This window comes from Pinus tabuliformis, chromosome 2_1 (assembly GCF_031772625.1).
Source record: "Pinus tabuliformis cultivar Carrire ecotype Pingquan chromosome 2_1, CPIR1, whole genome shotgun sequence".
Lineage (NCBI taxonomy): Eukaryota > Viridiplantae > Streptophyta > Pinopsida > Pinales > Pinaceae > Pinus > Pinus tabuliformis.
The window spans coordinates 538,127,486-538,144,031 of record NC_142299.1 but is presented as its reverse complement, the minus strand read 5'-3'; the positions used below and the strand labels follow the sequence as shown (position 1 = coordinate 538,144,031).

The 16,546-nt window shown below is 36.4% G+C and overlaps 1 protein-coding gene across 1 annotated transcript; it reads right to left on the bottom strand.

The window, feature by feature from the left end:
• Positions 1 to 1,279: 1,279 nt before the first annotated feature.
• LOC149201393 (uncharacterized) lies at positions 1,280 to 2,056 on the bottom strand. Its single transcript, XM_089401265.1, has one exon. The coding sequence runs from the start codon at positions 2,054 to 2,056 to the stop codon at positions 1,280 to 1,282; it is 777 nt and encodes a 258-aa protein (XP_089257391.1).
• Between the last annotated feature and the right edge of the window lie 14,490 nt (positions 2,057 to 16,546).

Genomic DNA, 16,546 nt, shown 5'->3' with positions numbered 1-16,546 from the left:
TTTACTAATTGCATAAAGGACTGTTCCTTGACCCAAAGGGGACTGAATTTAAAAGGGATGGGGCCTTGATCCATGTGGGCCACCAGATCAAGTTTGATGGGTCTATGATCAGAAACACTGCAAGGGAGAATATGCATTCTAGATTCTAAACCAAGAAGAAGAAAGGAACTTTGAACAAGAAATATGTCTAACCTTGCAGCTATGTATCCCAGGCCGAGCCTTTTATTGGTCCAAGTGTACTTTCCCGCCGAAGGCTTGATGTCGATCATATCCCAATCCTGGAGCAGATCCTCCACCCATTCGTGCGTCGGGTCCCTTACTATGATTCCTCCACGTTTTTCCGCTAGGGATAAAGTGAGGTTTAGATCTCCAGCAATGATGATATTTGCTAAGTCCTCAGTTTCTTCCAGTCCTCTGATGGAATCCCAGCAGATATTTTTCTCTCCTACACTGACTGGAACATACACATTAAAGCGGCAGAGGGTCTCCACTGAGTCTGCATGTTTCAACTTAGTGTACAGCCAATGTGGGTTGACGACCTTTTTAACCTTTAAGAAATTGTTTGCATTCCAGAGAGTGCCCAGGCCTCCTGAGGCCCCCCTGGCTGAGACTGCTTGTCCTTCACTTCTTTTCCATAAGTTTTTCGCGATATGGAGGAAGACCTTATCCTCCATTTTGGTCTCCTGGATTAGGAGTATGTCGGGAGAGTCGGATCTTATCAGACTTTTGACGGCTTCTTCTTTTCTTTTACTTCCCATACCCCTACAATTCCAGGAGACGATCTTCATCACTTACTTTTGGAGTGGGGAGCTCCTTTAGAGCTCTGGAGCTGATTTCTGGTCATCTTCGGGGTTTTAGCCAACAGTTTCTCAAGGGTAGGCTGACTTCCTTGCAATTTGTCCTTGTAAGTCTCCTGCTCCCTTTTTTCACGGGCAGTTTTTCGGCCTCTCAGTGATCTTCTGGCCGAGGATTGCGAGCCTGCTATTTCACCTTCTTCTTCTGAGTCCTCCGAGCTTTGCACTTCCTCAGCCTCTTCTGAGGGTATCTCTTCCGTTTTGTCTGCATTGTTTTCGACTTGCTTAGACTCCAGGGGGGGCTCTTTGATAGGCGATCCTTCATTCTGAATCTCTATACCTTGAGTGTCCTCTGTTGCTGAGCTTAGCTGGATGTATTTGTTTCCTTGATCTTCCATGTGAGGAGTATGAAACCCAGGGCCTGACTGGGGAGCCTTGGTATTATTGTTTCCATTTCTTGGGGCTTTGCTTTTAGATCTTTTGACCTACGTCCATCCTTCCCCCTTGCTTTTCTCTGCTTCACTATTTTTTGGACAGTCTCTAGCAAAATGGCCATAGACCTGGCACTTCCTGCACTTGAACGGAAGTTGTTCATAGTCCAGTTTTTGAATATGCGACCAGCTTCCAACCCTAATCTTTATTGCTTCAGGCAGACTGACCTCGAGGTCCACTTCGACGCAGATTCTAGCACAGTCAAATTGATCCCTGCTGTTGGCGCGGTCAATGAATTTGCCTAGAGTATTTCCAATGTGTTTGAGGGATTCCCAGTTCCAGCAGTGCATTGGCAGATTGGGCAGACGAACCCACACAGGCACAGCTGAGGGGACGTCGACTGATGGATCAAAGTCGGGCATCCACTTGTTGAGATACAGACCTTGAGGGCCCATGAAATAGGGACCATTGCGAAATATCAGCTCCTTATCTTCTTTTTCAGCAAACTCGAACAGGAAGAAACCCTTCCCCAGGAAATACGAGGTGACTCTATTTTTAATGAGCGGCGCCCAGTTCCTTGCTACCCAGCTCTCTGTGGTTTTGGGGGAGGGCCAGAGTCCAGTGAACTGCCCAACCAAGGCTCGCTCTGCTAATGAAAGGGCGACCTGGATCGGCTTCTCAGGGGGAAGTGAGATCTCAGGGATGTCTTCCAGACGCTTTACAAATTTCGCGGCCTCGGTCGATTTCTTCTTTGGAAGAGAGTTCAACAGGTTGACAAATGCCTCGACTTCAGAAGAAGGGGGCGAGGGGGACCCCGATGAGGCAGCCATAGCTCGATCTGATCGAGCTCACCCAGAACCTGCGATCATATCCCCCAGATCCGCTCAGGAGGAGCCTCAGAAAAAAGTCCGATCCACCGAAATGAGAGTTCGCAGAATCACAGAGGAGGGAGGCCTTCCAAGACAGCCTCAGGGCCGAGACTGGTCGCCGGGATGAGATCCACCGGGCAGACCCGCGACGGATCAGGATCAGGCCGCGTAGGGTTTGGAAAGGCCGAGGAGGGCCGAGCTGGGCCGAGGAGCAGCGATCGAGTTGATCTCTCAGAGCTTCCGAACTATCTATTTGTCATGTGATAACAGTTATTTGACATGAGATTTATATTAATTTGAGGATGTGTATGGTGATGATGTTAGATTACAATGTTTGTGTTTTGTTAGATGTGATCACGATGATGATGCCCTAATAGATTATTAGATCTGTGTGCTAGCTAATGACGTTTATACGTGCTAGAGGTTTATATAATTAGATGATGGTAGTGAATTTGAATGTGTATCTTAGATGATGTTTATGATTGTTAGATGGTCATCATCGTGATGTTTATATTTATGAAATAATATTTATTATAGATTATGTATTGGTGAACTTATATCAAAATTTTATATATAAAATTGCATGCAAAATGACTTACTTTAAAAAAAATGCAAGGATATTTTTATAAATTACAATGTTTAGGATGATTGAAACTATGATTGTAAAATTTTGATAAATATTTTTCTTTTTCTTAGTTAGTTCATTGATATTCAATCTTACTTAATTAGTCAAATATTTGGATACTCACAAGGAAAAAATAATTAAAGGTAAATAATTTAGTTAGTTCTTAATAAGATGAAAATTTTAACTCATTCAATTTTTAATATAAAATATTAATAATAATAAATTATTCAAAAATATAATTTAACTAATTTAATATTGTTTAGATTCTCTTCCGGATCCATCGCATAAGGATTCTTTTCCATCGACGTTTCGAACCAGCAACGATGGTTCATCTTCAGGATGTGAGAAAATATTGAAAGACTGGTCTTATTTTTTCTATATATATAGAGATGCTTAGCCGACAGATATGAGTTAATTTTATTATTATTATTATTATTATTATTATTATTATTATTATTATTATTATTTTTAATGGTTATATTCATTATATTAGTTTTCAATTTTTTTAATTTATATAATTATTTTAATTTAATTTTAATTATTTTAATTTAATTTAATTTAATTTAATATTGGTTTATAAAATTTAATCTATTGTTAAATTTAAAAATTTAAGTCACAATTTTTTATAACCCACAGCCTAGATCCATCTTAACTTTGGATCTACAAAGCCTCAAGAGGGATCAAATCCCTTGAGATGCAAACATCTTTTAGAGTGAAAAGAGATTTGATCCTTCTAGGCCCTTGGTAGATTCAGAATTATGATGGATCTAGGTTGGTATAATATATATGTACTTGACATTGAAACATATTATTTAAAATTCACGTTCTCCATGTTAAAATATGTCCCCTCATAATTTTTTTCATATGTATACTTTTAATTATTTTAATTATTAATATTTTCTAAAATATTACATATCAAATCCATATTAAACATTGAAAATTTTACAATTATCCCTCATACATTGAATTAGAAAGCAACTATTAATGGAATAAGAATTCTCTCAATCTTTCTCACTAAAGTGAAAATATAAGATTTTTTTCAATTTAAATTACTTTAGTTTTTTCTATGTAAAGTGTCAGACCAGGAGGTAACTCCTCAAATGTAATCGTATTATTCATTCTGGTTATTCATTATTATTTACAAGAGGGAGTGATTGTTCAGTTCATCCCCTCATGACTCTCCATGTTCTCTATTATTTATTTACACTAATTACAGTTGTTCACCCAGTCTCTATGATTAGGTGTCAACATTCCCCCCCTTAATCTGAAGGGATGTTGGTGAGTCCAAGCATCGTTCTAAATCTTTCAAGCTTTTCTCTTCCAAGCGCTTTGGTGAAGATGTCTGCAATCTGCTCATTAGTGGAACAATGGTGAAGATGGATTTTTTTGGCCTCAACATGATGTCGAATGAGATGATATTTTGTATTGATGTGCTTCATTCGATCATGGAACTTTGGGTTCTTGGCCAACTTTATTGCCGAGGTATTGTCAATCATGAGTGGAGTCGATTGTACTTGTTTTACCTGCAAATCTTCCAGAATTTTCCTGAGCCACACAATTTCTTTTGTTGCCTCAATTGCTGCCACATATTCTTCCTCTATTATGGAATCTACTGGAACTGATTATTTGCGTGATCTCCAGGAGACAGCTCCTGATCCAAGACTCATAGCATAACTCGAAGTAGATACCCCAGTTTCTTTGTCTCCATCGAAGTCTGAATCAAAGCATCCAATCAAGCTGAAGTTGCCCACCTGTGTATACTTGATTCCAAAGTCTTGAGTTCCCTTCAAGCACTTTAGAACTCTTTTTGCAATAGACCAATGTCCCTCACAAGGATTTTGCATAAACCTGGAGAGGATTCCAACAGCAAATGAAATGTCTGGGCTGGTAGTAGTTAGGTAGTTGAGACTTCCTACAAGTTGTCTATACTTTGTTGCATCCTAAAATTCTTTTCCTTCAATGGATGTGAGCTTTAAGTTTTGTTCCATTGGAGTATTCAGAGGATTGCATTCAGTCATGCCAAACCTATTCAACAAATCTCCAATGTACTTCTTTTGAGAAAGGAATATGGACTTCAGATGTTGAGTTACTTCAATACCAAGATAGTAATGAACATAGCCCAAATCAATCATTTCAAAACCTTTTCTCAATTCCTTCTTTATGGATGCAATGTAGCTCTGATTGTTCCCTGTCATCAAAAGATCATCTACATATACCACAAGATATACAACTATTTTGCCAACCTTCTTGACAAACAAAGTTGCATCATCAAGATCATAATGTTTGAAATTGAGTTTCAAAAGATGCTCAGTTAGCTTTTCATACCAGGCTCGTGATGCTTGTTTGAGGCCATACAAAGATTTCACAAGTTTGCATACTTTATGTTCATGTCCTTTTACAGCAAATCCTTCAGGCTGGGACATAAAAACATTCCCTTCTAGATATCCATTCAACAAAGCAGTTTTTACATCCATTTGATGGACTTTCCAACCATTCTGAGCTGCTAGGGCAAAGAGTGTCCGGATGGTAGCTCATTTTGCTGTGGGGGAAAAAGTCTCCTCATAATCAACCCCTTACTTCTGTGCAAAACCTTTTGCCACAAGCTTTCCATAAGCCTAGCTTTGTGCATGTCAAGTGAGCCATCAGCTTTATACTTGTTCTTGTAGACCCACTTGCAGCCAATTGGTTTGGTTCCCAATGGGGTATCAACCAGCTTCCAAGTGCCATTCTTTATCAAGGCATCATACTCCTTTTGAATTGCTTCTTTCCATTCATCATGAGAGGTAGCTTCTTTGAAGGAAGTTGGTTCAAAATCTGTAGACAAATTCAATTCAGAATCATAAGAAACATCCATATCAATAGGTGAATCAAAGTCATCTACGTCACCTCCATTTTGTCGGGTTGAATTTGTAGTTCCTGTCTTTCCAACCTCATCAGGATGAACACTTTCAAGTGTCTTTGTCAACCACTTTGGGGGACCTTTCTGAGATAGTCTAGGCTGCTCCGTTGATTGAGTTGGGACTAAATCAAGATTGAGTCTCCCAATTATTTCAATCACATCACTCAAAGTATCATCTGTTGTTGGAGTTTCATGCGAGGGAGAGAGTGCTTCAGAAGAAGACTCCATAGGTTGATCTAGTATAGGAATCCCCCCTTCAAGATGTGGAATTTGATTATCAAATTCTTGAAATGATTTTTCATTTGTGAATCTATCCAAGAGATCAAGTTGTCGCTCAACAACATTGTCAGTTTTGGATGATTCAAGAAAGAATACATCTCTAAATACAACAAACTTTTTATTGACTTCATCATAGAGACAGTATGCTTTGAAGGTGTTTGAATACCCCAGGAAGATACACATATGACTTCTTACACCATGTTTGTTTCTATGTACCTTTGGTATCAAGGCATAATATGTGGAACCAAAGACCCTGAGATGCTTTACCGAAGGAATGTGCCCATACCACATTTCATAAGGAGTCTTGTTTCTAATAGCATTAGAAGCACATCTATTCTTTATATATACAGCACATAGAGCTGCATCAACCCAAAACATCATTTTTACATTTTTGAAAAACATCATGGAGTGCACCATATTTAAGATTGTCCTATTCATTCTTTCAGCTACTCCGTTCTGTTGGGGATTATAAGGCACAGTTGTTTGATGTTTTATCCCATTTTGGTGAAGATAGTTTTAAAATTCATTTGAAGTGCATTCTTTTCTTTTATCAGTGCAAATAGAGCCAATATGAGATTGTGCATCATTTTCAATCCATGTATGAAAGTTCTTGAATGTTTGAAAAGCATCAGATTTGTTCTTCAATAAATAAACCTAACACATTCTGGTGTAGTCATCAATAAATGTCATCATATATTTATTTCCATTTGCAGAGGAAACAAGCATTGGACCACATAAATCTGAATGAATGAGTTCAAGTTTTATATGTGCTCTGGAATGTGAATCATGAAAAGATTGTTTTCTATGCTTTCCTAGAATGCAAGCATCACATTGCTTAAGTTTCCTAGGAATTGTAGGCAAAGTAGTAACACCATTTTTCTTCAACAAGTGGAGGTTGTCATAGTTCAAGTGTCCAAATCTAGCATTCCATAATAAACTTGATGGAAATGTACCTTCTTCATAATGAGAATTGTATGAGAAATTTTGTGCATGAGTAGAGGTACCCTGCAGCTTGAGAAGCCTTTCTTCTTCTATCCCCGTCATGACAAGTGAGTGATCTGATGCTTTTCTCACCTCAAGCTTTCCATCAAACATATGAATGGAGTGTCCTTGCTGGCGGATGTGGACCAAGGACAGCGAGTTTCTCCTCAACTGTGGGAGATATAAAACATGATGCAGAAGAAAGTCTGGATGACCCGGCAATTTAAGCCTGATTGTGCCAAGCCTTGATGGCTTGAGTTTTGATTTTTCTACAAAGTATACTGCTCCATCAACATTGTCAAAAAATTCTTCAAAAAAATCTCTTCTAAAATTTGTGTGGCAAGTTGCTCCTAAATCAAGAAACCAATCATTTTCCAAGAAGCAAGTGAAGCATTAAATAAGTCTTCATTTACTCCAATATTACAGTGTACCACAACATAGTGAGCAGATTCAGGTGCTTTACCTTTCTCTTTGTCATTAGTTTAACCTTTGGGTTGGTTTCTTTCATGCTCAATTCTGTCCCAAGGAAACTTACATGCGGATGCATCATGTGATCCATTTCTTTTGCAATGTATGCAGTGCAAATCTGACTTTTCTCCTTGAGAATGTCTTGGTTTCTTTCATGCTCAATTCTGTCCCAATGAAACTTACATGCGGATGCATCATGTGATCCATTTATTTTGCAATGTATGCAGTGAAAATCTAACTTTTCTCCTTGAGAGTGTCTACCACCCCCCCCCCTACCCCCGCCTCTAAAATTTCTTCCTCTTCCTCTTCGACCACCTCTTCCTCTCGAAGAATTTTGAGCAAGATTCTTCTCTCTATGTGCAAGGCACACAACCTCTTTAGAAGGCTAAGGAGTTGTCTTATTCCCAAAAGCTTTCTCTCTTTTAGCAATTTTTTTCAACAAGGGAGTCAAAGGCAATATCTTTGAGGTTTCCATTTGCTTGCAATGACTCAAGATAATTTGAGTAAGTGGGATAAAGTGCCTTGAGAAAAGCTATCAGAGGAATGTCCAGTTCAACATTAGTGACTTTGATGTCATGCATAATAGATTTCACTTCTGATGCAAGAGCAAGAGGATCATCATTTTGTAATTCAAGGGTGAACAATTTAATCATGAGTTGAACAACTTCAAATGCAGAGTGTGAGCCATAGAGTTCCTTCATTTTTTGTAAGGCTTCGAAATCATTTGAAAATGGCGACATATGTTGAATCACCTCTTCATTTATTGATGTTGCAATCAATGCATAAACCTTGTTGTTCTTATTTTCCCAAATGGTGAATTCCTTGTCTGAGGTAAGTTGTTCTGGCTCTTTGTCTCCGTCTCCAACACACACTCCTTTCCATAGCTCAGTATAAATGAGAGTGTGTCTGATTTTCCACAACCATTCTGGATAGTTCTCCTTCCCGGTGAGAACCACTCCCACAATAGATATCAATGAGTGCATTTTAAAAATGTATTGTGTAAAAAAATTGCTCATCTACTAGTAAAAAAATGACGCAGGAGGTTGACGAAAATGAGGTGGTAGTTTGTAATTCGATTACTGGTTAACTTTGTAACCAATCAACTGCGCTTAAATCCAGTTCTGTACGTGGATTTTCCCCCTAAGGGTCTCGCTTATCTGACCAATCATTGTTGTTCCCTCGTTGACTTCTCCTTTTATCAAGTGCTTCAATCTGCGCCATTGATCTCACTTCTCCAGATCCAATGGATATCGCGTCGTCTGCTCACCAACTAGCCCAAATGATCTCCACTGTTGATGGGACCCGTCTAATCAAACGGCTGTCACACAATCTCATAACAGAACCAAAAGGAATTAAAACTCCAGTTCATAACCTTATCGCGTCCGAAATTTAAATTAACTCACATGCATCTTCTGACGCGATCACCGTCAGATCGGACCCGTCTAATCGAACAGCTATCACGTCACCCACTCACCAACTAGCTTGGCCAATCTCCATCGTTGATCAATCCCGCTTGATCCAACAACTATCACGTAATCTCATGTGAAATCTTGCACAATGCATAACAAATCGAGAGCGCGTGAGAAAAGTGGTTTTCTCATGCTATGTGTCGCCCGCTAAGGTTAATCGCGTCAAATTTAGGAATACCATTTCCAGCCTTTAGGGCATGCGAGATACCGCTTACCACTTGCCGAATACTATCCACGTGCTTAATTCATATTTTAATAAAGACGCTTAAGAAAAGGTTTAGCACTTAAACTCAATATTAACGCTTAACACTAATTGACTGTGATTTATAAATAAAATGTATGAACAGAGAAAAATAACCTATTAGGGTCCAGAACATCGATACATAGTCATAAGAGAATTTCATTCATCGCACCCATGTTTAACACTATGAAACCAAGAGAGTGATACCTCAACTACGCTTGTGGAGCAGTTGCCTCACATAACCAGTCGAAAGTTTGTAGCAGTTGCCAGAGAGGGGCAGCAGTTGCGAGAGAGGAGTTACAAAGCAGAGAGGGAAGCCAAAAATGGCACTAGCTCTGATACCATGTCAGACCAGGAGGTAACTCCTCAAATGTAATCGTATTATTCATTCAGGTTGTTCATTATTATATACAAGAGGGAGTGACTGTTTAGTTCATCTCCCGATGACTCTCCATTTTCTCTATTATTTATTTACACTAATTATAGTTGTTCACCCAATCCTTATGATTAAGTGTCAACATAAAGTATCTATAAAATTGTGTTATGTAATATGGACATTGAAATATTTTACTTATCAGTAAAATATTTTTTGTTTTAAATATCACATGTAAATGGAAAATAGAATGAATTACACATAAAGTAATATCAATAATATTATTTCTTGTCATGTGAAAAAATTACATTTCTTTCTTGTAGTAAAAAGTAAATTATATTTTTTTATTCATTACTTTTTTCCTTCATAATAGCTAGATCATTTTTTTTCCTTTCGGTTACTTTATATCTCTTTAAATTAGTATTTTACTATTTTTAAATGTAACGTTACGTGACAACATCTCTCCTGAGTTGTACTCAGCGCAATTAATTTAGATTTACTGTAACTTAAAAAAATTATATTTTTATAAAATTTAATTTATTACTAAAGTTATGAGATTTTTAAGCAATTTAAATTTAATACTTATAACAACTCCTACCAATTTAAATTAGAAATTTCTCTCTGTAAAGATGAGGATAAAGAAATGTAACATAAGGCTTCTTGTGAAGTTACTTGTAGTTGGAGCCCCACGGGAGTAGGCGAGTTGGTAATCACAATGCGGTGAAGTTCCTTCGAAAGGCGGGCTCCGTACTGAAGGTCACGAGTTCAAATCCCCGGACTAACCCAGAGCTGTGGAGAGGGGCGGGCACAGTTTCCCAGGGGTTATAGTGATAGTGGCCAGAATTGACCCCGTGTAACGTGAGTTACGAGGCTGCCCCAGTTGTCGATTCCTCTGTTAACAAAAAAAAGAAGTTACTTGTAGTTGGGATTTGCTCTATAGGAAGTTCTCCCTTAAAGAGGCAAGTGAATTTTTTTCTAGTAATAAAGATATAACATTTTGATGTTATTTTGGTTCTTTATTTGCTATTGTACTCGTTTAAATTGAACTCTTTTTATAATAGATATGAGTTAAATAATACAAAAATGATAATATATTATATTTAAACTTTTGACAAATAATATATTTGATTATTTCTTAACGAACAACTCAAAAAATATCATTTTGTCCACATACTTATTATGAGATAATCACTAAAATTCATGTTTTTCACATTTCTCCTAGCTAATATTACATCATGTTCACAATGATAAAGACATGTCCACTTTAAATATTTTACTTATAAATACATAAAAAAAACAGTTATTTATTTCACATAATCTAAATAGGAAACAAAGATGCATTACCAAGTCTATTTGAAAGTCAAACAAATGCCTCTTAATCACCATCACAAATTCGATGTGCTTGATATGTTCCTCTCGCACTGGTGCAATCATATTTATCAAATGCACCGTACAAATAATATTTAAACGTATAGTTATATCTTGGTGCGTTCGATAACGTGAATGTTCCATACCGATGCTAAAATGTTATATATGTACATCAGTGCATAAGTGTGATGCACCACTACGAAATATAAATATGTGAACCAATAGCGGTGCATCATAGGTATTTGTGCACCGATTTCGATGGGGTTGTGTTTTATAGTGCACCAGTGCTAGTGCATGACTATTTTTTGGGCGCACCAATGTTTTTTTTTTATTTGAAAATTATGCTTCCATATTAATGAATACATTTTTCATTTAATTAAAAAAAAATGTATTTTATGTATGAGGTTGATGTATTTTATATGTCAATCATGTAGTAGAGATGTCAGCAAAGGGAGCAGCAACAGGAGCAGGAGCAAATGTCAAACCCATACAATAAGGCACAACCATGGGAGGCCAGAGAAAGGGAGAACACCTAATTGTTTTCCTACAATACACACTCTAGGTGTCTTACCTGGATCTCAAAGGTCCCTGCTACAAACCACCATGGCGCCATGGATTTCATAAATGGAACTGTGAAAAGTTTATACTTTGTTAAACGTTGTCGGTTCAAATGGTAAAATAAGAGTGAAATTAGAAGGAAGTGGCATGGATAAAAGATATCAGATTAGGGTTTCATGGGCCTTATCAATCACACACCAAACACCAAGAAAACTTACAGGCATGCCTTTCATGCCATTGTTGTATTGTATTATTGATGTCCTTCAAACCGACAACGTGATGTATATGTCTTAGGCTTGTGACTTTCAATGACATGTTATTCATTGTTAAATTCATCATAGAGTTATCGCTACATGATGATTTATATTTATTTTGAACTAAACAAGAAAAAAACATGTGACTAAACCAATAAGTATCTAAATCAAGACTAAATCTTCAATGTTATTTCTAAATTCACTATTTTGTTCTCATTTTCATATTTGAGAAAGGTTGTGACCATGAATCCTTATTATCATAAATAATGTACCCAATTGGAAATACTTAATTTTAAGTATTGTAAAAATGTTTACACCACAAAAAAACGTTTAAAAACATTTGTAAATCTTACAAATTATATTATAAAATGCTAACAAGATGAATAAAATATATATATATATATATATATATATATATATATATATATATATATATATATATATATATATATATATATATATATATATATATATATATATATATATAATTAGCGAAATAATGACAACAAAAGCATACAACAATAGCATAAATGATGAAATAACACAAGTACATATCGCTCTCCATTGTTATCACCCTGATTATCTTCCATGCTTGGCATGATAACATTTTTGTTCTCGAAAATATGTTTTGATCTAGAGTCATGTCTTAATACAAACCACCAATCTCTATCCAACACATCGAGTAAAAAACACATGGTTGCAGTGTTTTAGGAAAACATAAGGATCCCTAGCTTCATGCCACATATTTCTAGAGTTGATAGATATCATCCCACTATTGTGATCTTCCTTTACATTATTTTGATTAAAGGTGTCCCACCACTTGCACCTAAATATAACACATTAGAATGAAAATAAGTCCACTTGAATGATCTCTTGTATCTTTCCAATGTAACCTAATGTCCCCTGCATTAGGTTTTGATCGCAGTGGCTGGCACGACTATATTGGTCAAATTCGACTTCCAGTCCACAGTCTTGTGTCATGCATCCATCATCGACATCCTCCGTGCTAAAATGATGTCCATATGCCCACATAGATGGGAAGAAATGTACCTATAAAAGAATGAAAAAAATACAATGTCATGTGTCTAATAACCTTAACATAATTAAAAATATAAAATATATAGATGTTACAATTCAAAGGTGCATTATGAAGTTAAAATTGCACAGAAAGTGAATATAATTACCGAGTTGTTGCACCCAATCCCTATGTTTAGCACATCCTCTTCAGCATGTGGGTGATAACCAGATGCACCGTATTTCTCTCTGACTTGATCAACAACCCAATTGTTAGGGAATATCATTAGAATATTTTCTTTTAAATTATCAGGATAAGGCACACTTCTACCATTCAACCATTTGAATTCCTTCATGCCATTGTCCCATTTCCTCCTCTTCTCTTCGTACAATGCGACCTATGGTTGTGTCGCTTCCATATTGTAAAGAATAAATTCATTGATGGCTTCGGTTTCTGAATTCGTTGATGAAATCAATTAACCAACATATAAATATAGTATGCATGAGATCAAAATATGCATTAATATGAAGTTCAATGTGAATAGCTATTGTGTATTAATTTGACAAATGATAAGCCCGCACTTACTCTTTATCATGCGCCTCTTTCCATTCGTTTCAAGAAGCTCCCCTCCTCTTTTGTCTTCATCCCTTTTGTCGTCCCAAATTGCCTCACTTGGTGTGTTACCGATCTGCTTTATGTACTCACTGGCATAATAGAAATACTCATACAATATATACCCCTCTGCCATAGGACCCTCCGGTTTTTCCCTTTGTTGAATAAAAGCTTTCAATTTCTTCATGTACCTCTCTAAGAAGAAAATCCAATGACAAGAAATGATACCAACTAATTCAACCTCATCTACTAGGTGAATTAGAAGATGAACCTGCAAGTCCATGAAACTCGTCGACATTTCCTTCTAAAACATACAAATAATCTCAACTATCTCTTGACACCATTGTGGAAAGCTAGCCATATGAATATCCTTTGATCTGATCCAATGTACAAATGTAGATAATTTAGATATGGCACATTGTAGGCCTTGAGGGAAGTCATGTTTCACACACCCATGCACGAGCATAGGATAATGACACTGCACAATAAATAGTACATTATAAAAAAAATAGTTATAAAATATCCCATTACATAAAAATAAAATAAAATCATGTTTTTGACATACATACTCTTATAAGTTCAAATAGTCATGTGATTTCAAACTCGACAAACGGTCTTTCACAATGAAGCAATGTCATAGTGAAGACCCATGTAAAGAAGGAGCCCTCACACTCATTATAACTTCCTTTTCCAAAGAAATATCATCTTTCTTTAAAATCCATGGGACATCACCTTCTTTGAAAGACCAAGAGGGACCAGCCTCTCCTCTAGTTTCTTGTCTTGGTGAATGTTTATTTTTAGTTTTGGAAGAAATAAGATCTCTCCTAATATCCAATGTCTCACTTTCTTTCAATGATATGTGCCTCCGTACAAAAGATTAAACATTTTTAAATATATTCATGGGATCTAGTAAGTGGGAAATCTTAAGATGCTCCCAATATGGGAGCTACTAAAAGACAAATTTCCTTTTCATCCCAATGGGAAATTTCTCAACGTAGGTGTCGAATAATTATGGATCATCAAACATAAGCTCCCCATTTGAATCGAACATTTTTTCAAACTCCTACTTCTCTCTCTCATATGCTCTAAGTCATTCAATTGGTGTCATTATTGTAGGCCTTTGGGTTCTCTTTGGTTTACAATTGAAAGCAGATGTTTCTCTTCTGTAAGAGTGTTCTTCTAGGAGGAATACCTTGGAGCCATCATACACTGGCTTTCATAGGTGGTAAGACCACCTTCCCTTCAAATAAGGTCTATAACATTTACATCCATGATACCCTTTTGTTACAAGACCTATGAAATTATTGAATATAGGTTGGTACATTAACGACCATGAATATCTGAACAATTATAGCAAATTAAACTAATATGTGAAACAATATTGTTATTAAACAAATCAATAAGAATGTAATTTACCAGAGAAAACTCATAAGCCTACATAATCATGCACGGTGTAAGCACATATGTCATACAACATAAAACTCATCTACGTTACGATGGCTCTGATACATCGTACACATTTATCCCTTCCCATAATTCCTTCGATTCATCTACCAATGGTTGTAAGTAAACATCATATTCTTCACTTGTCTTCTACCAGGGACTACGTGAACCAACATAAGATGTTCATTCTTCACCGACAACTGTGGGGGGGTATTTTTATTGATCACTATTATAGGTCAAACATAATAGTTGGTGTTTTGGAGGGAATATGGGTTGATGCCATCCATGGATATGCTAAGTCGTAGACTTCATACTTCATCCTTAAATTTTTCAGGCCATGTATCCTCTATATGCTTCATGGCTATTGAATCTATTGGGATTCACATAACTCCTGACTCACTTCTATGTGAGGCATGTCATCCCTGCAACATAGATAATTCTTTGCAATGAAAGAGTCTTTGAATCCTTGGAATTATAGGCATGTGCCTCAATATCTTATGAGGAGGACCATGTGATTTACTTGTTTTTTTAATTACGGTACCTGTCATGCCCACATTTCGAACATATCTCTTTGTCTGCATATTCTCCTCTATATAAAATAAAATCATTCAGACATGCATGACATGATATGTACTCAACACCCAACATTTTCAACATCTGTTTTTCCTCTTCGCAGCTACTAGGCAAGACATTTTCACTCGGAAGAACCTTATCTTTCAATATCTTACAGTTGGTGGGGAATATCATTGTACAATGTCAATATTTAACATTCATAAAATTGACCATTTTTAATTTTGATTGTGCGACAAAATATAAGGAACTTGATCGATCATGTAGGTCAATTAACTCAATATTTTTTAGAAACATGCATTCGACATGCCAACCTTTTTTTTGTGTTGTACAACAACATCGTTGTCCCCAACTAAGTATACTTTGACTTGCCGCCAAGTCCAAAGAAAGGGGTGGTGGAAGCAGATTTAAAGCCTTCGGATAAGGTATCAATGATATGAACATCATCCCCTAGCTCATCGTTCTGGAATGTATCTAACAACATTGTCTCCATGGCAGTCGTTTCCCATAAGTAATCATCCATACCAACATCTACTTGATTGCCTCCATTGACAACTTGTGATGAAGAACTACTATTGTTGTAATCATCCCTAATTGGTGAATCTGGACATAGTGGGAATTGGATATGTGGTTGATTCAACCATTCTTTGTATGCTTCCTCTCTGAGTCTTGCTCTTAATGAATCCTTATTTCAAGTTGACATTGTAGTGGGGTGCACCGGAAGATGGTAGGTGGGTCACTCATCATCACTAGAATCCTAATTTCAAAAAATATTGAACATCATTAGTACAATATTAATGATATTAGTAAGCATGTTAATGCCTTTGGTTTGTTGAAATTACATTATACCAAACAATTATTACCATTATTAATCTAGGATTGCCACTGGAAGATGCCATGTTCCAATTGGCATGGTGAAGACATTGTCCATTTTCATCTACCAACTACTTGTGATATGTTGCTCCTCATAAGATCTTTCGTCGTTTTTGAAATGGAGGAATATTTTTTGCATTTGAACTCGATTTTAAATTAAAATCCCACAAATTTGGACACAATTTTATTCAAATTGGCATGGATTAAAAATAAATAAATTAGATAATCGAAATATAAATAAAATTTGAACTTACTAAAGATGGAAAGGGAGAACTTCATGAAATACTTTGATCAATAATATGGATCGAGTTGGAATTTGAAGAACTGACCATTTGATATTATTGAGATTTTGTCCTTGTATTTGAGAAAAATCAGAAATAAAATTTTCTATGCATATCTAAAATTAATCTCGAGAACCATATA

Coding starts and splice junctions, on each gene's coding strand:
- LOC149201393 (XM_089401265.1), bottom strand. CDS start 2,056: ATGGCTGCCTCATCGGGGTCCCCCTCGCCCCCTTCTTCTGAAGTCGAG.